Genomic DNA, 25,691 nt, shown 5'->3' on the forward strand with positions numbered 1-25,691 from the left:
AGGGGGAGGGGGGCGGAAGGGAAGGGAAAGGCGGGGGCGGTGGTTGGGGGGGGGCTGGGGCTGGGGGGCGGAAGCCAGCGGCACTCACGCTCCATTAGCGGACCCACTGCCGCGCCGCTCCGCCGGTAATTTGTGTAACGAGGTTGCAGCGAACCCGAGCAGCCCGGGCTTCGCCGAGTAATAGCCTCTCCTTCCCATCATCTCGCCGCTTTGCCGACCTTATTATGGATGCAGGCAGCGCCGCGCAGCGTCTCCCTCGCTTCGCTCTCTTCCTCTCCCCCCTTACTCGCGCTCACTCGGACGTTACGTTTTCACCTGAAGCCGCAGCGCCTTCAAGCGAACGGCTGCGGTACTACACGCGGCCGCCTGCTTCGACTCCCAAGGACACGTGTCGAACTCGAGGCCCGAGGGGGGCCTACATCCGGTTGCCAAATCTCTTTTTTTTTGCGGTCCTGTAGATATTTCAAGCACCCCCGGCCCACCACCAATTTCCTCGTTAACATGATTTGAGCAGCACTTGTATACTTGAATGGTTACAGGGAATTCCCTTGTCATTTGGAGCATTTAGTTGCAGAAAATCAAATTTGGGCACAACACAAAGAAGGCTGTTTTATTGGGCGTCTTAAGTTTTTCTAGAGCTGTATATACAGTGTTATAGGGACAGAACACTGCCAAGAGCGAAATCCACAGTTGACAGGCCCCTCGCTTAATGGTTTTAATTGAATAAGATGCCACAAGATGGTTCAGCCTGACTCAATGAGGCGCACCCCCTCACTTCAATTAAATTCCTTGACCCCAAGATGCCGCACTATGGCACCAAAGCAGTACTTGATGAAAAAATTAATAATGTGACACCCTCACTTCCAAGGACATACCAACAACCATTACATGAACGTTTTTTAAAATGAAATTACATATAATGAATCATATCAGTGTCATCCTTCAACATAAATTACATTATTACAGCAATGACCAATCTTGAACAAACAAATGTTCAATTTTGTCAGTTTATTGATAATAAGACCACTGATGGTGACATTGTTGATATTAGACAGTATGGTGATTTGGAGTGTGAGAGTGTGTGTGTGAGAGAGTGTGTGTGTGTGTGTGTGTGTGTGTGTGTGTGTGTGGTGACCCCATGTGAAAGCTGGATGGCATTACAGTTGGTTTTTGTTTAGTATGTACAAGATAAAAGAGCATACATGTACTCAAAGCAATGTACAACAGCAGAGTACAACTCAAGAGCCACTGAAAGAACAAGAGAAAATACAGTCAAGAAGTTACTGAGAAATGATTTTAAAAATCCCTAAAGCAAAAAGGGGTGGGGGAATCACTGGTTGAAGCTGTAATGCCAAATTCTACTAAAAGTCTACATCAGAACATCAGCCACTACTAATTACTAGTCAGTACAAACAAATACTTTACGGCTAAACAGCAGATTAAACACAGCCAATTAACATATTCAAATTAAACATTACATCACCATTATTATTATTATAAATTACATTTACAGTACATATCTACAGATATGATGAAGATGAAAGCGGCGGGTTGTTGATGCGCCACACACATGACACTGTCACTCTGAGGATCAAAGTTCAATTGAAACGTAGTGCTGCATAACAAGCAAAAAAAAAAGGTCTTCACTTTTGGAGAATAAAATTGGAAGAAACCGAGAAAATTGTGTTATTTCATGAGAACAAATTTTAAATGCTGTATCAGAACAAAGTTACAATCAGAATTTTACTTCGACAAAAGTGAGAATTTTATGCGAATAAAGTCTAATTATTGCATACTCAAGTCAGAACATTCAGAAAAAGTAATGATTTTTGTGCTAAAACTAAAGATTCAATTTTATGAGAATATTTATGATCAAAGAATGTCAAAATATTATGGGAGGGGGAAAAACGTTTGGAGATTTTTTTTAAAGCTAGAGAGAAGGGTTGGGAGATTAATTATGACCAAAATAAAAAGTCCTAATTTGAGAGAAAAGTGACAACTTGGAGAAGTCCCAAAAAATGTTGAATGATGATTAAAATGTCCTGATTAAAAAACTCTCGTAATCAAGAATTAAGTCGGAAATGTAAATTAATTAAAGTTAGTGAAATATAGTTCAATAAAATATTTTTTACCAGGAAAAAATAACTAATTATTTTATGCTAATAAAATTGTAACATTCCTTGGAGTCGTAATTATAATAATTTCGTGACAGAAATTGAATGAGAAAATTTATAATATTTAATTATCGTCATAATACATGATTTTTGTTTTAAATTAATATTAACGAGAAAGAAAATATGTGATTTTGTATGATAAACTCCTATTAATTCATCTTTTACAAGAATAAAGTCTTAAAATTCGGGAAAAAAGGGAACAACTCCCAACACACAAAAGTAATTATTTAAAACAAAAAGCTTGAGCAGAATATAACCGTAACGACAATAAAAAGCACGAGTTCTAAAACATTACAGTGTGCAAGTGTTGCTCATTCACGTCATCACTTTGATTCTTGAAAAAAAATCTAACTTCACCTATTCCAAATTTATAAAAAAAAAAAGCTTCAAAAGTATTTTTCCCCCTCACCACTGATTTTCTTCGAAGTGTGGTCCTAATACAGTATTCGTAACTGCGCTTCGTTCACAAATTTAGTGGGGGAAGAAAAAGAGACTGCAGTGAAACAGCACCCCCTACTGTCTGACAGCAGATTAAATAAATTAAATAAACAAGAGTCCAGTACCCGTATTAATCGTGACGTTTAAACACACTTTACATCCATCTATTAAAACAGTCTCAAATGTGTGCAAAAAGCGAGCCTTCGGTGCAGTCAGTGCCAGTGTGACAATGTGTTGTTGTGTGGCACACAGAGCGGTGAGTGGGAATGAGGCTTAATGTGATCCTACGTGTTGTACATGATGTCCACGGTACAGGCAGCAAGACGGAGGGAGGGAAAAATCAACTGTTCCAAAATGATTTCAGGAAAGAAAGTAGTCTTGGTGTCTTTTTTTTAATCTTCTCTTCATCTCACTGAAAAGACAATGGAATTATTAATGGCAAAAGGAGACGTTTTTATTTTATTTCTTCTTTTTTTTTTTTTTTAATCAAAGTCACCCCCCCATTCCCACCTGCCATGTGACGTCAGTTACACCATCTCATACTGGTTGGCTGTGATGATCCTGGAAAGGCAGCAGGCCAGCAACATGCCAATAAGCTGAAACACGCGTGCACACACACACACACACACACACACACACACACACACACACACACACACACACACACGTGCACACAAAAACACAACAACAATCTGTTTGTTCTCTACCAAGTACATTCCAATAAAACATCAAAATAGTCCAAAACTTTAAAAAGGAGTATTTATTAACATCCTTTTTATTTGGTCCACGTTACCTGTGAGAAGGCGATGCCAAAGGTGACGCCTGCGATGATGGCCATGTTGGTTTCCATGAACGAAGTGACCAGCTCGTAGCACCCCTGCATTGAAACAACACCCACACACACACACACACACACACACACACACACAAACACACACAAACGCAGCAGCACACACGTCAACAACACAACTGTGAAACCTTTTCATGCAGAGTGTGTGTGTGTGCGTGTGTGTGTGTGTGCGTGTGTGTGTGTGTGTGTGTGTGTGTGTGTGAAACCCAAGCGCAGCGCTAACCTGGTGATAAACTTTGTTGGGGGCCACAGTTGCGTTACGGAGGTCGCCAGGGTTGCAGTCCGAGGAGTTCACGCAGCAGCTGGCGGGAATGCCGTTGGACGGATAATAGACACTGCCGAACCAGCTGGTGTAGTTGTACACGCCGCAGCAGCGCAGCTACGAAGGTGCATACGCACAAATTGCAATCAAGTCTCAAAGTGTGTATTGATTATCTTTTTTTTTTTGGTTTTGAGTTTAGTCATTTTTTTCACCTGATTGAAATGATCAGCGCATCAGTAAGATCTGAGAAGCCTGATAATGATCTTGATTATTTGAATCAGGTGTGTTGGAATGGAGGAGGGAGACATCCAAAACATGCTGGATAGGGGCCCTGGAGGACCCGGGTTAGACACCCTTGTTTAAGTCACATAGTTTACCCTCAAATAACTATAAAGACAAATTTACCAGGGGATCAGTAGTGCTCCGTGTGGTGCCCCTATCATGAGTGCAATGTTCCTCACTCGCAGTTATGATATTATTTCACTTTTAAATTTAAACATTTGGTTTTAATCTTTACAAACTTATTTTTTAAAATTTCAGTACAAATTTTATTGAATTCATGTGAAATATTTTTTCAATTAAAATTTTTTTTTTCATTTTTCTATAAGCCTGGTGTTATTGTTTAAGTTGTGCGTAATGCTTCATTTAAAAAGTGTTTAGTGCATATCTACATTCGCATGTGCTCATTTGCCTTGATTTGCAGGAAATTGATTGAATCAATTGCAAGCAAACACACTGTGCTGATCTTAAAACTAAAATGAAGTCCAACCATGCATCCTTTTGAAAACACCCGTCACGTATAAACCAGTCTTGTGTTGGCTTACTCTGTTCTGCAGGTTGTCAACAGCGCGGCTCGCCTCGTCCTCAGAGTTGTAGTTGAGGACTGCGTCGGTGTACGTCCTGTGGAAAGTTCCCTTGATCTGCGAAACGTGCAAAAATAACATTACAACACAAGTGGCTTTGGATTGACATTTTCTCGACTTTGGCGCTGAAATAAAGCGCACGCTGACCTCGTGGCGAAAGACAAATCCGCTAATCCCGGCCACCAATTCGGCGAGGAAGACCAGCGACAGAAACATGGCATACTACACAGAGGGAGAAAGAACACGACTGAGAAACACTCGCTGTACAGCAAGATAATGCTCAGTTCTGAGCGCTTCCTGATAATGTGGGTAGTGACATCGAAATATTAAAAGCGGTTCTTCGGAAGATGCAGTGCAATAATACACCGGTGAAAACTTGAAATGCTATAATTCCCTCTCCATCTTATCTTCCAGATTTGTCTTTTGGGTCCCAGTATTTCACCAATTTTTTTAAAAAAATGGGACAGTTCCTGCCTCTCATGCATTTTGGGTGTACTCCCACTGTCAACCACTAGATGGCATCACATTATTTTAGTGTAAATCTGAAAGGAGAAGAATGAAAACAGGAATTGTTTGAGCTCGTTTTTGCTCAAGTTTATTAGATTGGATGAAACATTTGGTCGTTTATTTTGGCCAATGTTTGAGTGGCTATAATCAGTCGAGCCCAAGTACTTTTATTATCCATTTGTCTTGCTTATGTAACTCCCGCGATGGTAGAGGGAATTTGTCTCAATCTGGCACAATGCATGGAGGGTATCGTTGGCTTCTTACCAGCTTCAACATCCATGGGCTTCCTCTGCATGTGGCAAAGCATCCGAATAGGCCAAAAACTACAATGACAGTCCCGGTGCCGATGAGCACATAGGGAGCGTTGGTGGAGTTGTCAGCGATGAGCGAGATATACGGGCCCAGCATCAACTTGCCCCATACTCCAACTGCCAGCAGGATAGCGCCAGTGATCTGTAGTAGGGGACAGGATGAGGCATTGTTTACCAACCGTTATCGAAACATCCATTTTACATGAACAAAAATCTCATGATACCTGGCACAACAACAGACAAAAATGTTTACCCATGTGCGACATTATGTCAGCTTGTGCTAGCGTCTTATTTACGCGGGTATGCTAGCTAATACCATCGATGAAGCTCATGTGAAGGTAGTTTGTGTGTAAGATTTTAACTACGAAATACAGGTGTTTATGGAACATGGGTTCATGGCTGTGTTCGTGCTAGATGCGTATTGATAAAGTCGATCGAATGCATTCTGTTCGAACGGCTTTGCAGTACGTTCGAACGACATAGCCCAGTTCAAACTGTTTCCTCCACATTGGCAGTTCCATGTTAATGTAGGTTGAGGGCTTCGTAGTTTTGGAATGGATGGCTCAACGTTAAGAATGGGCAAAAAGGAGAGATGGACTTCGTTTGAACGCAGCTTTTATTTTTCAACGTCTACCGACGAGAACACCTCTTTCCGGCTACTAAAACACTTCCTGCTTTCCTTCAGCCAATCAGACACTCTCAACATAAACATATTTAAGTAATTATTAAAGAGAATATAATTTAAGTAAACTTAATGTGAAACACTATACTGTAATGCTCAAACATAAAATGATAATAATTAACAATATAACAAAAGCTTACATTAAAATCCCATACCTGTCAACTTTTCGGAGCGTCAACCTGTATAAACTACCAAAAAAATTCTTAGAAAGAGCAAAAAATCCTTATAACATAGCAAAGCATTTTATATGTCAAAATAACGGCAGAAAAAAACCCCACGAAATTTTCAATGATATTTATTGTACATCTCCATAATACAATGTCTGGTTAATGTCTAATCATCATTCTACTTAGTGGCAATCGAGTAGACTAGCACCATTCTGGGCAAAAGCAAACGGAACTACCTGTTATGGGGGGAAAAAAAAGAAAAACGGAAAATTTCAGAATCCGTATGATTTGTGCGATACGGCCATATACGTAAGATTCACCACAAAATCCGTATGAACTATGGCTAAACCGTATGAGTTGACAGGTATGAAATCCCCTCGCATATTTTCAATCAAAACTGCTGTAACGATGTAAATCTGTTTTTGTCGCGACCTTAATCACGCCATATTCATGTGCCGCAGCACCTTGGTGGGGAATCGAAAGCGTAAAATGATGGCGTGAGCAGGAAAGGGAAGCGGCTTTTTTTTCTCCCAACTCCCTCTAGACGGGCAGCATGGAGGCGGATCAAGGTGGAACAAGAAAGGGGGGCAATTAGAGACGGGGGATGCGTTTATGCTGCGTGCAAGGATAGCGATCACGTGCTTCGTGAACAACGGAGAAAGAGAATGGAGGCGCATCAAAGGCGTCGCTTTGATCCGTCGCGAGACGCTTCCGCCTGTTGCGCTGCTCTTAGCATTTCAAATGAAGGCAGCGGATAAAAGAACGCCGTTGTGCGAGGCAGCTGAATGAAGCGCCGGCGTGCGCGTCTCGGCTGGGAACGTCTTTTCCGGCACGGAGCGGTGGGTGAGGGGGAGGAGGGGGGGGGCTGACGACGACGACGATGATCCGCCCCCGGGCGACGGCGGGCCGTCATCCTAAACCTTCCAAGAGCAGGCAGCATGCCTTCCCGCTGTCAACGCAACCTGACAGCAAGACGTCTGTACAAAATGTCTCCCTCAAACCTCGGAGAGAGGAAAGAAGAAGAAGGAAAAAAAAAAAAACAAGCTCAGCTCTGATGGAAAATGATTCAGCGAGGCTGGAACAGTAGCAGGTCCTTTCCTGGGAATGTTTCCCTCTTGGCTGTAGGTCAACCTGGTCTATAAAGCCACAAAAAGGGAGAGGAACATCCCAAATGAAACACAACTTGATTTGCGAGTTGTTCTAATGGAGAACCCTTTTCCCATAGGAAATATTATCAAGTTAATTGGTTCCAGCCACCATAAAAGCGATTTATTAACAGTACTGGCCAAGTATTAAATAACCCTGCAACATTACTAACCGTCATAAAAATATAAAGAAAGGTTGAAACTATTTTAGGGAGGGGAAAAATGGCCAAATAAAAGCCAACTATTGTTACGGGACTTTTGATCATGTAAATGCTGTGCGCAGAATTAATGAGAAGAGCAGGCAGTACGTGTCACTGGGTTGTAGTGTCGCAAGATTTGCTTTTGGCCCCGTGCGGCTTCGCAGGGGCCGCTCGCCTTCATTTCCATCCAAAGTAGTTTGTGCGGGTCAGAGCTCACTGACACCGTTTTACACTGTTGCCCCGTTGGCAGAGCACGAACACAAACCATCCAACGCCGGAGGTTGTTTTGAACGCCAGACTTCCAGCCTGCATGCTGGGAATCTGGCTGAACGACCCGACCCCCCCAACCCCCATAAAAAAAAAAAAAAAAAAAAGAATCATTGCACTTCATCTCAGAGGGTCGGAGGTGAAAATAACAAGGGTTTGTACAGCTGTTAAACAGCCACGCAGGCATGTTTTCTTATCAACACACGTGCGCAAACAAGGACAATGACTTCCAGATGAGCGTTGACATGATAAGACGATAAAGCCTCCAACCAGACAGCGCAAAGTGCAACCAGACAGTTGAAATACAGCAACTAGTTGTGTATTAGGGTGGCCATATTGATATTTATCCGTGCAGAGGCATTTTTTTGAATTTTCAACAACATTAGCAACACATCACAAGTCACATCATGTCAAGGTAGAATTTAAAACCAAATTTAAAAAAAAAAAAAGTCCCCAGGCCACAAATGTTGATTCACACAACATTATGGCGTAACCGTGCGTCAGAGTCCACGGGAACGCTAACCGTCGTCAAACACACCAACTCCAAATAGCCTGTAATCATCTTTGCCGCTGTGTCAGAAAAAAAGTCTTTGTGGTAAGTCTTGACATTTTTAGGTTCATCCATCCATTATCCCAACCGCTTAATGGGGAACAACATGAGTCGAATCTCCCACATTTTCATTGCAGCCGGCGTAAACGTGCTTCGGTGGGTGCTGCTGTTTTGGTTAGCAACAAAGTTCCCTTTTATGTGTATGATGGCGTCTATGAAGTGAGGTTATTACAGGTACTAGTTTTTGCCACATACAGACCATCCGATTGTAAGAGGCATAAGAGGCATTTTTGAGCGAACTATGCACCCGACGACTAATTGTTGCAAAAGTGTCTATTTAAGCTTGTTATTGACCGAATGCGCCAGGCACAAAAAAAGGGCTCATTCATTTTATTATTCCTTTTTTTTTTTTTTTTTTATGGGTAAAGATGAGTAAAGATGAATACAACCAATAATCACTGAATGTAGCCAGCCAATTGGCCATCCCGACAGTTTTTGCTTTATTGGCAAGGTGCTATCTGACGCAACGCAAAATCTCAAGTTAACAAGAAGCATGGCGGCGTGCGGATTAGTTTTCTCGCTGTTACATCTATAAATGGCGATTCTCTGAGGGGCCGCATCGTCTCTCTTGATGATGCTGCTCTCGCTGTTCTGTTTATGGCCTTGGTGATTGCAGATAAATTGTTTCCTGCTTCCTGTCCGCGCTGCACACAAGTGGCTTGTTGGGAGCGTTCATTTTCAAGGCCCAACGGGAAATCAATTCCAAGAGGATACGAGGGCTTCTCAACTTGTTATGTCGCCTTGTGAATTCCAAACAGCTTGGGAGCCGCGCACCACGCCACCCCCTTCTCTCTGCCCAACCCCCTCCACCCCCCCCCCCCCCCGCTGCACTTTTGTTTGAAATTCAACACCACGCGGGCCCCCTCGGTCGGAGAGTTTAAAGGGGGTCAGCTTTCTTCCCTCCTAATAAAGAAGCGGGAGGTGCGATGACAAAATGTGCTGGCGAGGACACGACGCACCACCTGCTCCATCTGGGCCAGACGTATAACAAGCGCAGCTATTCACACTCGACACATTATTTGCAAGCCGATGACAGTGAAAAGCGAGGCCCGGCGTCGGGGCCTCAAAAGCTCGGCGAGCCTCGACCTCCGGGGGGGGGGGGGGGGGGTTCAGAAAAACGAGCCGCTGACAGTGATCTCTCTACGCACGCGAAACCCGAAGCCGCTGAGGTCTCGCCGAGTGAATGTCCGACCCGACTAAATATAAAAGCTTGGTGACACGGACACATGGCTGCATGGAGGCCAGCAAAGTCTCAGCCATGCTATGCTGAAGACCAAGTCCCTATAAGTCAAAATAGTGGCTCTCACTTCTGGTAAAAGTCTTGCATTGACTTCATTGCTGATGCTTACATCATACTCGCATGGCATAAATGGCCAGACGAGAGCTGCAAATTTTTAACGGCTTTAACAACCCTGGAGAACCCAAGAAGCCCTTTCTTCTTTGGAAAATGATGAATTATACATTAAATGACTGCTATATGTTCACCGAACACCAAAATATATGAACACCAAACTGTATGTTTTTTGAAATATTCAATGCTTTAATCCTGATTTAGGATTAGGGCCAAATTTGACCCTTTGGGATTTAAGGGTAGCATTTGAGTAGCAGAATTTATAGGGGCCAAATTTGACCCCATGGGTTCTCCAGGATTAAAAAAACCCCAAAAAACTGCAGCGTTCCATATGTTAAATCCAACAATATGGCAACACGACATGGTCTACAGTCATAATATTGTAAATAAATGTTTTATATTTGTTATATTTATATCTAGCAGTGCTGCAACCAAGCGATTATTTTAATAAGCAATTCATTCGCTGATTACTTGGATTTTGAAATCGATGTTTTAACCCTTTCAGGGACAGCGGTTACTACAGTGGACAGTTTAGCATGTTATCAAGTTACAGGGTGCGTGAAAGGGTTAAAAAAAAAGTCTGCACACCCCTGTTCAAATGCCAAGTGTGCCCAAGATCATTTCCAAAGATTATGACCCATAATAAGATCTAAATAGCAGTCAGGAGGACAGTATAGAAGAATTTCAACTGCAATAAATATGCCACCATTTCAAAGTGAAGAAAATATGGCGCATTGGTCACATTATCAAGATAAAAAAATAAAACGGGTCAGTGAGGGTGCCAAGAGGCCGACAGTAACGAAAGAGCTGCAAGAATTTTGGAGCAAGTACTGGCTGTTTAGAACACTTCACAACAATCTTCCATATTCATAGGTCTGAGCTATGGAGTAGCGTGGCCACACTTGAACTTTCCCCCAATGCACGTGGGGAAAATGTGTTTGTCCAACCAAACAAAAGTTGAACTTTGTGGCCATGAGTCCAACAGGTAACAGGTAGCGCAAAACAACACCGCTCGGTATGCTGCTACTACCGCCATACCTAAAATGAAACATTACATCATAAAACCTTGCATTTGAACGAGGTATAAACGTTTTTTTTAATATCGATGGAGTTGCCTTATCTATTGTTACGTATCAAATTTTACAAATATATCCACAGTCACACATACTGTCCTGCATATAAATACAGTCACATCGACTGCATACATGCCTGTAATATCTATTTTACACACGTCACAGATGTATGGAGTCACGTGCTTTCTTCATGCATCTCCACTTGCTCGGCATGCGTTTTACGTTTTACGTGTGTGCTTCTTACACGTATGATGCAGTCTTTCATGCGTGTATGCATTTCATCACGCATCCTGTATTAATAGTAACATACGTGCTCAGCGCATGTATCTATGGCAACAGGGGATTCACAGGGGCATCCACGCATGGTAATTGGGTGCTTCTGAGGGACAGTTCGTGCATCGCATCATATATGCACACACCCTTTTGAGCATGTACCGAAAGTGCGGCCGAGGCTTGGTACAACAGGCCTGGATCGTCACCAACGTCATTTGTTGACTTGAACCGTTGCGGTGATGACGTTTATCGTCCGCGAGGCCGCCGCGACCAGGGGCCCGTTTGATGCCCAAATTATGACCGAGCTTCGCAGCAAGCGTCAGGCGAACGACCGTGGATCATTTCGACATCCGAGTAATCGGTGATGCTGCAGCTATTAGCCGCCCCACCATCATCATCATCATCCCCCCCCCCCCCCTCATCCTCATCACCACCACGCACGCACTTTAAAAATCCACCAGACGCACACGTCGACGCCCATTTGAGGTGAGGACTGACTTACCCAAAAGACGAAGGAATAGACGATGAGGAGGGTCTTGAGGCAGGTAATAACCGGTTTGGTCTCCATGATTTCGCTGCTGACGGCGGCGGAAACAAACACACTACTGCAGCACGCACGGCGTCACGGGTGCACTTCATCACGGGGACCGCCAGGGGGAGTCCGCAGCCACGCCACCATTCACTGGAAGCTGCACAATTGAGAGGCTCATTCAATTCCTGTTTTTTGTTTTTTGGGGGCGCTGGGGGGGGGGGGGGTGTTAAAGCAAATAATGCAATGACTAATTTCAGCTCTTTAAATATGTAAATGTTTGCATCAAACTTACTCTTATTTTGGCTTTATCGTAGTCACTTTTCTCCAATTACACTAAACCCAACTCTAATTTAATTTGTTATTGACCGAATCGTACGGGCTAAGTAAAATGGGTTTCATTATAGACCAGGGATGGGCAACTTAAATGATGGAAGGGGCTACAATTTTTCCACCAGCGCTATTCAGGAGGCCACAGAGGGTCACACACTTCCTAACGAGATGTAATTCTTCAAGAAACACTGATACACACCCCGAATGCGATTTCCAAGAAAACAAACACGAAAACATTTTCCGTGCGCAAGCTCAACACTTTAATTTGAGTTTTCCACTAGGTTATCTATCCTTTTTGATTTCAAGCAGTGGAGACACTGTTGGATGAATTTAAGAAGCGCAAGCTGTCTGCAGAAAGACTGTACTATATTAGCGAGTGAACAAAAATGGTACCAAAAAAGCTGTATTTTTAAAGACATCATTTTGTGCAGGCATGCTCGAATTGACCGATTTGCAAATAAAATATTTTCTTATGACTGTTAAAAACACATACCGTACCGTGTTGTGATTGATATCCTCATTGAAACGTGTCATCATTGGCTTTGGGAGACGGCCATTAACATTTTGTTCCTGACATTACAGTCTCAATTTATATCATCGGGTCATTGAGGCTGCTAAATAGTTTCTAAATGTCAGTTATCGCACTGCTAATGATAGGTACTTCTATCACTTCTCATTTCACACAAAGTCACGCAGATGGAGAGCACTATTGAGTGAGAACGTGTAGGCCAGGATTGTGAACATTTTCTGACCTAAGCATATGAGAATACTCTCAAATAACGTAGAAGTTGAGAATACCTGTAGTTAGGCGGAAAAGGATAGATTTCAAAAGTAGTATTTTTTCAGAGAATTGCGATGTAAATATTGGGACTGCAGGGAATTGACGTGTAGTTATTTTAAAAGAAAGCATTTTTCAAGAATTAAGTTCTTAGTCTACTTAGAAACCCAAGTTTTTTTTTTAAATAATAAAGTCTCAGTTTTACAAAAAAGTGGTACATTTCAACAACCATTGCACACAAAAAGGCCCAACGAGAAAAAAGTTGCAATTTTATTAAAATACAATTTCGTCGACAATCATGATAGTACAAAGAATAATCATACCAGCATCAAATAGCGCAGGTTACAATTTCATATAGTAAAAATAAGAGTTGATTATCACCATTTTCTTCTACAAAGTGCAAGTACACAGCAAGACCATTTAATTAGAAAGGGAATTCAATCAAAATCCAATGAAAATGTGCTTCGCCTTAGTGTATCAGTGAAAAAAAAAAAATTGTGATCGAAATCTTATAGGGCTGAGTGTGTAAGTGTACACATGCATTAAGCAGTATCGTGACATTGACAGTGGACTGATGCCATGTAGAAGTCGAGCAGCTCAATATTAACATGAGCAGGAGGAATTTCTTTTTTTTTTTGCTGGTGTGGAGGGCTTTTTATATGCCGACCCTTTGCTTGTAGTAGCTGGTGAGAGAGTTAGCCTGCACGGTGAGCTTGGACAGGACCCCCTGGAGGCCGGTGAGGTGGTACTGGAACTGCTTCTCAATGTTGTCATCCTCTTCATCCATTTCAGATGATGATGATGATGATGATGTGGAGGACAAGGAGTTGTTTCGGGTGAGCCTCTTGCCCTCAGCAGCTTTTACGCCCCACTCGATGTTGCCGCGCAGGGTCTTGAGCAGGTGGTAGGAGGCGTACAAGTCGCCCTCGTCCAGGTCTGACTTGAAATGGCTTTGACTTTCCGCGTGGCGGTCCAGCGGGATGTCCCTCAGCAGGTTGGGCACCATGACGGTCTGGTCCATGTTATTCACCGCACCGATGAAGCCGTCCATGCAGCTCATGATGGAGTTTTTCTTCTTGGGATGCATCATGATGATTGGACAGTCTTCGGTCTGGAACTGGAGTGTCGAGTTCTGGCTTTCCTTCACTTGGAAAAAGATTTTGCTTTCAGATGGGAGTCCAATTAAGATCATAAGTGCTTAAAAAGTTGGTCTCGGTGGTCACACCAAAGTTGAAGCCGACCCCAAGCCGCCTAAAATGGCCAAGAAAGGAATGAATGGTAATCACCAGGAAAAACTTGTCATGAATATATCATGAGATTAAAATATTTGATTTTATGAGGCCAAGTAGGAATTGTAAGAATAAAGTTGAAATATTACAAGAATGTGAGTGTTCTTGTTTTATGACAGTAGAGTACACCGAGACATTTTTAAGAGTACAAATGGTATGCAAGGACTGGACCCCTCTACAGTCAGATTATATGTTTCTTTTTTTTCCCCACAATGAGAATAATTTGTAATGCTAGGAGAATAATCATGTCAATTTTTTAAGAGGGAAAAAATTTAAAAAAAGTAACACCAGAAGGAAATGTATTTGGAGGATAAAAGTAGCAACTGCTAGATTATTAGTGGTATATGTTACGTAATGATGCTTTCATGGTTCATGAACAAAATGGCCATTTTAAAGGAGAAAAAAAGTAATTTGAGGAAAAAGCAATAAATGCGAGAATTAAGTCGAAATACGAGACGGCTGGATTACCACAAAGTGATAACAGTACAAAAAAAAAAGTCATGTAACAAGAAAAAAGGCACATTAGCAGTAAATATGTCATTTTAAGGAAACAATTATGTAAATTTAGAAGGATAAACTTTTAGTGTTATGTGACTAACGAGAGATGCACCAAAATGAAAATTCTTGGCCAAAATTGAAAACCAAAAATGAGGAACCTTCTTCCAATATAAAGTGGGACAGTAACAAGAACGTTTGTGATTTTCCCTTTAAAAAATAAAAAATAAAAGGCAACAAACTTAAGTGCTACAACACACGAGGAAACTTTGCTTCCCAAACTCAAGACCCTCTTTGCGAATGATACATTTTTGACACAAAGCAAAAGTTTTCCCCACTTTGTTCCTGCCCGTAACTAAGTTGTTTGATTACCATTTGTTTTCTTAAATGGACATAAAGAAACCCTTTATTGCTTTGAGGTTATGAGATGTTCGTTCACCCATTAACATTGTAATGTCAAAGCGAGCAAACAATTCTCTACACTTTAGATTGGTCTCTAATTTACACGAATATTACAGCACAAACGTGAAATAACCGAGAGTGGAGATTTGCGTGTGCGTGCGTGTGTGTGTGTGTGTGGGGGGGGGGGGTCAAATTTACCAATATGACATAATTGAAGCACATTTGTGGAAATATTAAAAGCATTAATGAACTTTTTTGGGGTGGAAATACAATTTAGCATGTGAAAAGCTTGGGTCTATTTTTTTTCTCAAAACATTGGTCAAGTTAACATCTCGGGAGCAAAGTTGAAGTCATGCACCTTCACACCTGATTCAATTTAGCCAATTGTGATCGCACCTTTGCATTTTTACAATCCCCCAAATCCGACCGCATACAATCATTTAATATGTTTAACCGGTGGATATTCATATAAGAGCGATAACTAACCGGTTCTGGGAACTCAACCAGAGTTTTGTACACCACTAAAATGATTTATGGTGAATGTATCGACCAACCTTGTCGCCAAGGTGACGGACAAAACCGCACCTTGGTCACTCGAGGGTCGGTTGCGTCCAGTTCGGGAAAATGATAATTAACTCACCGTTTAAACGTTGATATTTCGTGTGGAGGTGTACGTTTTACGAACGTTCGCTCCGTCAACGCCGGATAGCGTTCCAACACAATAGTCACGTTTTATCAAGGAGGACGTTCAAAGAAGGTGGACCGAACGTTTTCAACTGAACTGAGCATGCGCACCTGCGAGCACCATTTTGGCTGGCAACGAGTCGTGAAGTTCGGTAAAAGTAGCTGCGTGTACTGTACTTTCTAAAGCAGAAAGGAAATAAAAATATCACTGACAAAGACAAAACATGGTCTTTGGAAATAAAAATATCACTGACAAAGACAAAACATGGTCTTTGAAAACACGACACTATCGGGGTATAAAGGGCCTCGCTAAGGTAGCAAACTAGATTTTATTTTTTTTTAGCACTAGCAAGTTTGTTAAAACCATTGGTTCCCAAACTTAACACCAAGTACCACTTAAAAAAAAAACTTGGTTCTCCAAATAAAATATCACCTTAATGGAAAACCTTAACATGCAGTAACGTATATTCTCTTCTATGGTATATATATTTTTTTCAGTATTTAATTTTGTGATTCTTTCACATACCTGAGAGAGCCCATGGAAGTAAATACCACACTGCGCTGCATCAAATTCAAAGGCCGAAATTTGGAATTGGGATGACATTTAAGGCCTTTAATAGAAAACACACAAACAATTTTACGACATAATCAATGGCATCAATTCATTTATTGGATTTCAGCACACCTCAACAACAAATTAAAAGTTCAGACAACACAGGAGAAGCTGTACTTTAAACTGTCAGACCCTGGTTCTGTCTTGGAGGGTTCCCTGACACAGGCCATTGTTACAGCTTGGCTCAAACCTCGAAAGGAGGAACATTGCCTGGCCAAATTTGCAACCCCATTCAGTGTCCGACATGGGAAATGTGTAAAAGTTTGTCTGCGTGAGGCAGATATTTTATTTAAAGGCATGAATCCATTGTTATTGTTAATTGTCCCCAAAGTCAAATGCCCATTTGAAGTTGGAAACGGAAGCGGTTGAGTCTTTTTCAAGACATTCGTCGCTCTCATCATTTAAAAAGAAGTATGACGTGAATGGATTGTGCCTCAAACACTGTTGCATATTCATCAGGCATATTCGACATTAAGATTAGAGGTCAGTCAACTTTTGTCCAATTATCACCCCTTCGTAAAAAGCGCTTCACCCTGAACCAAACTCAGACATCCAGGCTTTGTATCTTTCCAGGTCTGAAGCTGAGACAGACTTTGAGATCTTCTTGAGTGTGAGCGTGAAGTCCTCCATCATCACGGGCATCTGGAGCTCTTCTTTGGACAGGGCTCGGATCTCCTCGGGGCTCAGACCTTGGATTCGCCGCCGCATCGCCATCATGGAAGCATCCCTGTGAGAAATGATGAACAAGATGGTTGAGTTTGTCGAGGAATTTGTCTATGTTCTCTGACAAACGTACTGTGTACAAACCTGCAGACGTTGGTGATGTCGGCTCCAGAGTAGCCCTCAGTTTTTTCAGCGATAAGGTCCAGGTCCACGTCGGCGGCCAAATCCACTTCCCGCAAGTTGATCTTAAGAAGCTCCACCCGACCCACAGCTACACAGTGTTTACAAAAAAAGCTAAATTAAAGATGGCACACATCAGGAAATTAGGTGAGTAAGTTGAAACTGAAATTTTACACCTTTGGAGTTTCAGTTCCCTAATGGAAGCATTCTTTCACGCAGGATATAAAATCAGGGGACTTTTCTGCCTTTTTCCTTCTGTATAAATGAATAGCACACTGTGCTGCAAGAATTTTTTTTTTTTTACAGGAACAATGTGTCCTTTGTGGCATTTAAAACGTTGGCGGGTGCGAGGTCACCTGTTGGCAAAGGGATGTAGATCCGCTTCTCCAGACGTCGGCGCAACGCCTCATCAATGTCCCATGGGAAGTTGGTTGCGGCGAGGACCATGACCATCTTGGAAGGGTCGTCATTGTCCTGGGCGCCACCCACCCCTGGAGCATTGAAACGGGAAGATCATATCGGCTGAAATGTCGGGATCCGATCACGTGATCGGAAATCACAGCTGAACGGGTAGTTTTCAGCTGATTGGGGATCAGGGGTGCATTTCTAAAATTTGATAGGTCACAAAGTTATCACAAACTCCCAAGATATAAATATCTTGTCAAATAAAGCACTCATAACTTAATTTTATATTACACAATTATATGTTTTGTTTATCGGGGCAGGCGGCGGTCATCGTGGCAGTGAGAGACATGCACACACAGATACACACACACAGAGACCAAAAAAAAAAGTGTGATCGGTAGATCCCAAGTGAAATTTAAAAAATTAATTACCGTCCATTTGAATCAGAAGCTCAGATTTGACTCTGCGACTGGCTTCGTGTTCATTGGCCGTTCCTCTTCTGCTACAGATGGAGTCGATCTCATCTATGAAGATGGTCGTCGGCGCGTAGAAGCGGGCCTGGTACCAAATCGCCCAAATCATTGCTTTGAATTGCATTCGAGTTCATCAGAAATCGTGCCAAGTAACATACATGCAATGTTGTACCATTTCAAAGAGCAGACGGATGAGTTTCTCCGACTCGCCTCTGTATTTGGAAGTCAGAGTGGAAGAGGACATGTTGAAGAAAGTCATCCCGCATTCTGTCGCCACAGCTTTGGCTAACATGGTCTTGCCTGTACCTGGTGGGCCGACCATTAGCACGCCCTGTGACAATGAACAATTCTAGAGATTAAAAAGCTTCTAATAAAAATTTTAAAAAACATGATGTCATTTTCGACATGCATACTTTGCTGAACAATCCCATGTCACTTTTCATATACAGGGAGAAAATTGCGGTGTCACATGAAAAAGTCATACAGTTAGGGGAACAAAACAAAACAACCTAAAATTGATGAGAAGCAGGTAATATTAAAGCAGGCCATAACATTGTCTTAAATTTTAAAAAGTGTCTTTCCACCATTTTGTGGCATGTATGGGCAATTGCAAACCTTTTTGGGGTCGGTGTCGGTCACTCACTTCGCTATTCACATCGCCTCGTCATAGGATTGTGTGTGTGTGTGTGTGTGTGTACCTTCCAGGGCCGTCGAATGCCCTTGAAGAAGTCAGGCATCCACATGGGCAGCACGACAGCTTCTCTTAGCAGCTTCTTAGCGTCCTCCAGATCGGCAATGTCATTCCTGCCCAAAGAATTCAGTTGTCAGCAATTAGGAAGGGGGGGGGGGGGCATTGTGGTGTCTGTGTGTGCGTCTTCATACCAGTGTACATTCAGGTTGCGCGACACAATGTCTCGCTCGAGTGACTCAACCAGGTCGCTGTCATGTCCTCCACCATCAAACTTTTTCTGCTCTTTGTCACCTTTCTTTCCCTTACGAGTAAATAATGGACAGGCGTTAGCGTACCGACAACAGTTTGTGACCGAGCGACTCCCAAATTGTTCCGACAGATACTTTTAAACGAACCTCATCGTTAGATTTCATGTTGCGGGCGTCTCTGGCTCCCGGCCGTTCTGCTTTGGTTTTGGCCTGCCCGCGACCTTCTTGTCCTTCGCTTCGATGATGCGGACCAGGCGAGTCTTTCTTCTGCTGCTTCACTCCGCTGCTGGGACGCTTCATTGCCACAGGATTCCTCCAGAGTAGAAGTAAATTTACATTACGCGTCATTCCATGCCAAATCACTCAGTGAGTTTAACCAAGCGGATTTTTATTTAACAAAACTTGCTGTACTTGTTGATAGTGATAGCACAGCACTAAATCCCAAATCTTAGGGCAATCTGAGCAGCGGTTTGGAAGCCACGTCCTGAATATTTGACATTTTCTGCAAAAAGGGGTGTGGCCACCTCTATTTGAACCATTATGTCTCAGGAACTTGTGGGTCAATCTTCACAAAACAGGTAAGTTTAGAAAGGAAATTCACCACAAATCCAAATCTGTAATCAGTTGGAAGATTGGAGCATATTTTACTCACCTGACCTTTTGACCTGTAATTTGAATTACAATTAATTAAAAAAAAATTGCTCAGAAAACCCGATTTGTGAACTGCACCACAGTGGAGAAAGACTGTATATCCGATCTGTGCGTTTACACTGCGCACACAAAGGCTGTTATTTGGAAGACGCTTGATTCCGATCTGTTGATATCTTGACTGTCTGTAGTTTTTTTCCTATTTATTAGACATGATACATATCAAAATTTGAACCGTGAAGTGAAAATCCACCCTGAGACAGAAATCATATCCTACCGTCCAGCGTTACTGAAACAACTAATGGTGGCGCAGGACTTTTTGCACAGCGCTTTATGTTCACCTGTGTTCCGCAGGCATGGGGGGCGGCCACGCTGCTGGGTCAGCGGCGCCTCCCCCCGATTGAGGGACAGGTACGGTCACTGGCCTCTCGGTCTTGAAGGCGTCCAGCACGGCCACGATACTCTTAATCTGCTCCCACTCCTCGGCCAGCTCCTGCTTCACCTGACCAAACGGAAAACTCTGATGAGTTGATTTGAAATGGCATCGTGAAACAAAGCACCCCCCCACCTGCTGCCACCGGACTTTAAGCGCCGGGTCCTTGAGTGTCTGGCAGTGCTTGTTGATCTGCTGTAGCACACCCTGGTAGTACACGCTGGATGAGTCGTAGTTGCCCAGCAAAGCATACTCGCGACCCTTTTTGGCGTTGTCATAGATCTCAGACAAATTCATGGCGCATGGCAGCTATGAGACAAAGAAAATGAGAAGAACACTGCATCAGTGGTCGGTATTATTGATGGGTACATTATTGCTGTATTGTTGGGAAGTGATGCTAATCAATCAAGTTTTGAAGGAAGTGAGGTTGAAAAATAGCATACGTTCAACTAATTGATTGTCTCAAGTGCGGTCCACACATAACAATTGGGCCAGATTAAAGTAGCTGTATGTCTCTAATAGATTATCCTGAGTGATAATCTTGTGTGAGAGCGATGTTTCCTCCCTGATGTGCTCAGAAAGCGTTCAGGGCTGACAACTGTAAATGGTTAACATGTTCAATATTTACAAGAGCGTTCCAGGACTGTGATTGTGACATGAAACTGAACAGCAGCCAATTAGGACGGGACCTGGAGCTCATGGTTTTGCCAGACTTCAAAAACACAGAAGCAACTGGTTGTGGTGAGTATTTGTATTACGTTTCTCACAAGTCATTCACCACAATGATAAATGAGAAGGAGAAGATACCAAATAAATTCACAGTCAGCCTAGCTTCCTTTATTTCTTCTTCTTCTATCGCTACATCATCTTCTTTGCGCTTTATACGGGTGCCGCCTCTTACAGGTCAGTCCTGGTACAAATAATGCGTGTTTGCTGTTGGTTATCCCAAGAACACAATCGATATGCGTTTACTCCTCAAAACACACCACGGCGTCAATTATGGGGAGCGAACGTTGACAATTCTGAAGGCCCATTATTGGCAGGAGCTCTAGAAAATGTCATAGTTAATTTGCAACATTCAATGTCCAAACATGTTCCTGTCGCTTGTAGTAAAGAGGCCCAACTGTGCATGTACGATTTTTTAGAAACTATCATTCTATCCTGCTCATCTAAAAAATAGATATCGGCTACATCGATTTGGAAATGTGTTTATCTTTCTCCTTCATTTTAATTTCATCATGTGTTGAGTGGCAAGCTAACACCATCTATTGGCCAGGCGCCACTGACCCCTACTCACTCCCCTTAGGATCCAATACAACTCAAGAGCTGCATTAAAACCAATTAAAAAAGTGCCTACAAATGTTATCCACTCTGGACAATAAACACGATCGCTGTAGAAATGCTCCCTTTTTTGTTTATTGTGGTGCTTTGTGGTGGTGAAAAGCCGCATATATTTTCCAGCCTGATAACGTAACCAAACCATTTTTTAACACCGCATGCATGCACCTGTTCGCCCTCCTCAATCCGATCGCCTTTTGTCCACTTCATTTAGTCCACAATCATTGTAATCCGGCTAGCGGTTGCGCAAAGCATCGCCTCCAGGCTACGAAGACAACAAACCGGGTGGCGATTGGGAAAAAAAAAACGAGAGACATCCCTCGTCGTTGGTAAGAACGAACACCAGCAACAATAGAGACTGCGAGGCGACAATTGGTAGTGTTGACAACAAAAGCAACATGGAAATAGTCGTCATACCTGCGTTAAAAATCATATGTTTGCGGCGTCCTTTTCAATCGGAGGTCCGCTATGAAGTGTTACCATGGCCGCGGAGACGCCTGGTAAAGAATACAGATGGCGCGATTACAGTGCTGCATTCAAATACTGTATAATCGTAAGTAAATGTAACAAATCTTGTTATCGTAGCACATCAAAACACAAAAATTGCTCTCTTTTTTTGATACTATGCTCACTAATCACTATGGTGTCAAAAGTCTACCGTAAATAATGTCGAAAATTTTCCTTTAGATATCCTAAAATATAGTTTCGACGTATAGCACAAAAGATCGGAGGTTAATTGAACGCAACATTAAGAATGTCAGCGTTTGGCAGGCTGCACCAGATGCCCGACTGTTAAAACGTTTTTTTAGTAAAAATATTAACAGTAAACGTACTATCGTGGTAAAACATATCATTTTTGATAACTTAGAAATGTATTTATTAAACTGTGCTCCCTATATCTATATTATATCTCTCTATACTGTATATATACATACACACACACACACGCACACATAACATTAAATGTAATAAACAAACCAAACTCGACTTTCTGCAAAAAAACACGTTTTATTTGGTTGATTCAAACAAACAAGACCAAAATCGCTCTCAAAGTCGACATCAGTCACTTTGGTGGCATGTGGCAAAATTCAAGGTGGTCGAGATAGGAATGACTGTCTGCATTTCAAGGCTTGTTTTGACGAAAAAGAGAGTGAAAAAAAAAACATTTCATGTAATCAGTACCATTGCAATTGATTAAGAGTATCTGAGATAGAGCTGGTTATGATCATATGCGTTTTGAAGAAAAACACCTTCAATACGGTGACTGTTTCACTTTTAACAATATAAATGTCCCTTTAAAACATTGCGTCTTTTGCCTTTAAGCATGCACAGGTGTGTTAATAGTGTCACTACATGGCTGATTGCTTACTCCATAATACAGTGGAACTTCCAGTTTAACACTTTAAAGCTTCACCTTAATCACTTTTCAGCCTGATGTTATGCAAATTAAGGTTTACTGAAGATTCCCAATTGTCCATAGGTGTGAATGTGAGTAACTGGCAATCAGTCCTGGGTCTATCCTCGCCTCTCATCCGAAGTCAGTTGGTACAGGCTCAATCCTGTAACTTCTGCTTGCCCTTTGCTCACATAAGTGATGCGGTTAAAATAAGACTAAAAATATGGTTCGTACAGTAAATTAAGATTTGAGAATGGTGGAGGAAATGATCAAAACGATCATGTGCTCAATTTTGGAGGATCCACTGTAAAAATTAAGTGCACCCAATTCTATTTTGTTCTCAACTAAAAAAAAAAAAGCTACATGACCTGTATATTTTTGCATGCATTTCATAGAAATATAGTGCAAATTCATCCCTTTGCGCTGCCTGTGAAGTGCATATCTACAGGAAGATCAAGGTATAAATTCACAGGAAGCTTGTGGTTAGATGCTAACTATCAGCACTGACAGGTTACCACTTCCTCCTCTCTGGGTTTCCAAAGATGGCCAACGTCGCACTCAGAGGGTGGCTTCAGTCTCAGAGGTTTGTGGCTCTTGAGCCTGTAGGCCAGTGTCAGGAAAATGGCATCCACATGCTCCTTCTCAGCGGGGTCCTTGGCCGAGGTCTCGAATAGGGGCATGTTGTGCCCATCGGCGAAGCACTGCGCTGCCGACGTCGGCACCTCGCGGTGGTTCCAGAGGTCACACTTGTTGCCCACCACCACGCGGGGCACCAGGGGCCCCACGGCGTGACGGCTGCATTCCTCGATCCAGTCGGGGATGCTCTGGAAGGTTGTCAGGCTGGTTACATCATAGACGAAGATGACGGCGTGCGCGCTGCGATAATAGTGCTCCACCATGCTCTTCCTGAAACGCTCCTGGCCTGCCGTGTCCCAGATCTGCAACTGGACCCAAAGGAAGAAATATTTTTTAAAAAACACTCAATGCATGAACTAATGTCCAAGAGATATGGATTATTTTTTGAAGGGGGAGGGGGGTTGCTCTCATTAGTGATCCAAACAATTCAATGAGAAAAAAATCCCCCAATAAAAGTGAATTCTTAGGCTCCGACATTAAAGGTGGCCTGATGGCCCGCGGTCACCACACACCTTGCAGACCTTATTGGACAAGTACAAATTTCATAAATAAATACATTAAAACCATCATATTACTGTAAAAAAAAGTGTCGACATTGAACAGCTACCCATCCTTCCTGTTTTGCGCTGTTTGGTTACTCTCGAGGAAAGCTCGGTGCTATGCACGAGCTTCGGCTGGCTAGCTTGCCCAGCTAAACGGGGTGCAGAGTTGCTCCTCTCTCTTTTAACACCTGCCTCAGTCTCAACAAATAAGAGAAAAAAATAACTTCTGGTTCACGAAAGGACTGCATGGAGTAATTAACAGGAAAAGATGGTGAAACCATTCAGATTGCAATTTTATGAGCTACTATGACATGTAGATACAAAACTACCTGAATAAAGTGCTTGGGTGACTTCTCACAGATGTCTGGCTGGATCCTTATTACATCGATCAGTAACCAACTTTGAACAGCAAATTAGGACGCTGATTATTTGGTGTCCGGAGAGAAAAGAATACACAGCTACACTGTAATCACACAGTGGACGTTTGGAAATTGGAAATGAATTAGTAAATTGCCGCATTTGAGGGCCAGGAGGATAGGGCCTAGAAAGGTTAAACGGATATTCATGTTTAGTATATTAAATATTTATAATATCAGCAATGTATTTGTTTGGACAATAGATTGACGAGTTTTGAACTTGACTTTTGAGGTCTGCACTATAAATGAACTCAAAAATACATTATCTTATTTTATTTTTTCCAATACTGTAGTTGTAACGGAAAATAGCTAAAATGTTTTTAGCATTTGCCAAAAACAGCGATGGTTGCCTCCAATCGGTTTGCCGTGCTATGACGTCACTTTCACTGCAATACGTTCACCCTATTTTTGAGCAAGAAAACGCTATTTTTCAATGCGACCACACATTTACGAATGAATCTTAAGTTAAGCAGTGTGTGTTTGTTTTTTTTTTTTTTTACATCAGGGTTACGCCGAGTAGACAGCCTGCAATGTGTCAACGCCAGTCGTGGTTTTACCTTAATGATTTCCCCATCCAGCTCCAGCGTCCTCTCCCTAAAGTCAACACCAATGGTCGCCTCGGGGTTCTTAAGGAAAGACCCACCGCAGAATCTGTACGTCAAACACGTCTTGCCCACGTTAGTGTCTCCTATGACGATAATTTTGAACACGCGACACGGCGACGAGTTGCCATCATATTGCGACGACGATGACGACAGCTCCAGGGAGTCGAAAAAAACCGAGTCATATTCCTCATCACCGGTTTTGTTTTCTATTGCCATATCTCATCGTCTCGCCGAGAGGCCTGCTCGTAGACAGTGGACACTTGTGAAATCACGCGAGAGTGACGTGAGAATTCGCGAGAACGTACACCGGAAATTAAAACTGGAATCTTTTTTAATAGTTCTACTTTATTTTTTAGTATTACATTTATATATCTAAATGTTACCAAAAAATGTGAATATTTTTCTCAATTTGATTACAAAACTAAATTGAACAAATTTAAACGTATTACAATAATAATAAAAATAAAATATATTTTCATTCAAAATTAATTTAAATTTTATTCAACTGAAATACAGTACGTATTTTCATGTTGAATATTAATCCTGTTTTAATGGATGGTTCCATTTTGTGTTTAGAAAGATTAGAGCATAATTGACTATACATCTCAAACGTGTTTAAATGTTAATATACTCTTGGTTGTTTGTATATTATTTAACTTTAAAAATGAAAAGTTCTCAAGAACATAATACTGACACATAACATGATGCAGTGAAACGAACA

General features: G+C 42.1%; 4 protein-coding genes and 1 long non-coding RNA gene across 8 annotated transcripts; 1 reads left to right on the forward strand and 4 right to left on the reverse strand.

Moving 5' to 3' along the window:
* Positions 1-993: 993 nt before the first annotated feature.
* tspan7 (tetraspanin 7) lies at positions 994-11,817 on the reverse strand. The gene is made up of 8 exons (XM_086123636.1): positions 11,676-11,817; positions 5,359-5,547; positions 4,735-4,809; positions 4,549-4,644; positions 3,686-3,841; positions 3,406-3,489; positions 3,123-3,208; positions 994-3,024 (listed from the first exon to the last, which is right to left on the reverse strand). Exons 1-7 carry the CDS (start codon positions 11,739-11,741, stop codon positions 3,140-3,142), a joined length of 735 nt encoding a protein of 244 aa, XP_085979762.1. The 5' UTR covers positions 11,742-11,817; the 3' UTR covers positions 994-3,024; positions 3,123-3,139.
* On the forward strand, positions 11,240-18,395 carry LOC147198317 (uncharacterized). Of its 2 annotated transcripts, XR_015102250.1 has the most exons (4): positions 11,240-11,718; positions 16,870-17,025; positions 17,110-17,286; positions 17,446-18,395. It is a non-coding gene; the product is annotated as an uncharacterized LOC147198317 (long non-coding RNA). The 2 variants fall into 2 exon arrangements; XR_015102249.1 differs by having other exon boundaries at positions 11,245-11,718; positions 17,110-18,395.
* Positions 13,240-15,729, reverse strand: LOC147198318 (mid1-interacting protein 1-B-like). The gene is made up of 2 exons (XM_086123637.1): positions 15,640-15,729; positions 13,240-14,064 (listed from the first exon to the last, which is right to left on the reverse strand). Exon 2 carries the CDS (start codon positions 14,003-14,005, stop codon positions 13,469-13,471), a length of 537 nt encoding a protein of 178 aa, XP_085979763.1. The 5' UTR covers positions 14,006-14,064; positions 15,640-15,729; the 3' UTR covers positions 13,240-13,468.
* katnal1 (katanin p60 subunit A-like 1) lies at positions 16,332-21,929 on the reverse strand. Of its 3 annotated transcripts, XM_086123635.1 has the most exons (11): positions 21,544-21,728; positions 20,173-20,346; positions 19,946-20,106; positions 19,104-19,269; positions 18,900-19,009; positions 18,716-18,821; positions 18,190-18,348; positions 17,976-18,102; positions 17,496-17,630; positions 17,104-17,230; positions 16,332-17,023 (listed from the first exon to the last, which is right to left on the reverse strand). In XM_086123635.1, exons 1-11 carry the CDS (start codon positions 21,583-21,585, stop codon positions 16,825-16,827), a joined length of 1,506 nt encoding a protein of 501 aa, XP_085979761.1. In that variant the 5' UTR covers positions 21,586-21,728; the 3' UTR covers positions 16,332-16,824. The 3 variants fall into 3 exon arrangements, with proteins under 3 accessions (XP_085979761.1, XP_085979760.1, XP_085979759.1); XM_086123634.1 differs by lacking the exon at positions 21,544-21,728 and adding an exon at positions 21,793-21,929 and having other exon boundaries at positions 19,946-20,346; XM_086123633.1 differs by having other exon boundaries at positions 19,946-20,346; positions 21,544-21,733.
* Positions 21,930-22,363: 434 nt separating this feature from the next.
* Positions 22,364-25,237, reverse strand: LOC147198320 (ras-related protein Rab-33B). The gene is made up of 2 exons (XM_086124035.1): positions 24,923-25,237; positions 22,364-23,715 (listed from the first exon to the last, which is right to left on the reverse strand). The coding sequence occupies exons 1-2, from the start codon at positions 25,184-25,186 to the stop codon at positions 23,269-23,271; spliced, it is 711 nt and encodes a 236-aa protein (XP_085980161.1). The 5' UTR covers positions 25,187-25,237; the 3' UTR covers positions 22,364-23,268.
* Between the last annotated feature and the right edge of the window lie 454 nt (positions 25,238-25,691).

Source organism: Hippocampus guttulatus, chromosome 11 (assembly GCF_054856545.1).
Source record: "Hippocampus guttulatus isolate MCC_2025c chromosome 11, RoL_Hgut_1.0, whole genome shotgun sequence".
NCBI lineage: Eukaryota > Metazoa > Chordata > Actinopteri > Syngnathiformes > Syngnathidae > Hippocampus > Hippocampus guttulatus.

Coding starts and splice junctions, on each gene's coding strand:
- katnal1 (XM_086123633.1), bottom strand. CDS start 21,585: ATGAAGTGGACAAAAGGCGATCGGATTGAGGAGGGCGAACAG. Junction 19,010..19,103: donor ACATGAAATCTAACGATGAG/GTTCGTTTAAAA, acceptor TTTACTCGTAAG/GGAAAGAAAGGTGACAAAGA. Junction 17,631..17,975: donor GCTTCTGATTCAAATGGACG/GTAATTAATTTT, acceptor TCAATGCTCCAG/GGGTGGGTGGCGCCCAGGAC.
- LOC147198320 (XM_086124035.1), bottom strand. CDS start 25,186: ATGGCAATAGAAAACAAAACCGGTGATGAGGAATATGACTCGGTTTTT. Junction 23,716..24,922: donor TGGATGGGGAAATCATTAAG/GTAAAACCACGA, acceptor CTTTGGGTCCAG/TTGCAGATCTGGGACACGGC.
- LOC147198318 (XM_086123637.1), bottom strand. CDS start 14,005: ATGATCTTAATTGGACTCCCATCTGAAAGCAAAATCTTTTTCCAAGTG.
- tspan7 (XM_086123636.1), bottom strand. CDS start 11,741: ATGGAGACCAAACCGGTTATTACCTGCCTCAAGACCCTCCTCATCGTC. Junction 5,548..11,675: donor TCTATTCCTTCGTCTTTTGG/GTAAGTCAGTCC, acceptor CCCCTACTACAG/ATCACTGGCGCTATCCTGCT. Junction 4,645..4,734: donor GATTTGTCTTTCGCCACGAG/GTCAGCGTGCGC, acceptor CACGTTTCGCAG/ATCAAGGGAACTTTCCACAG.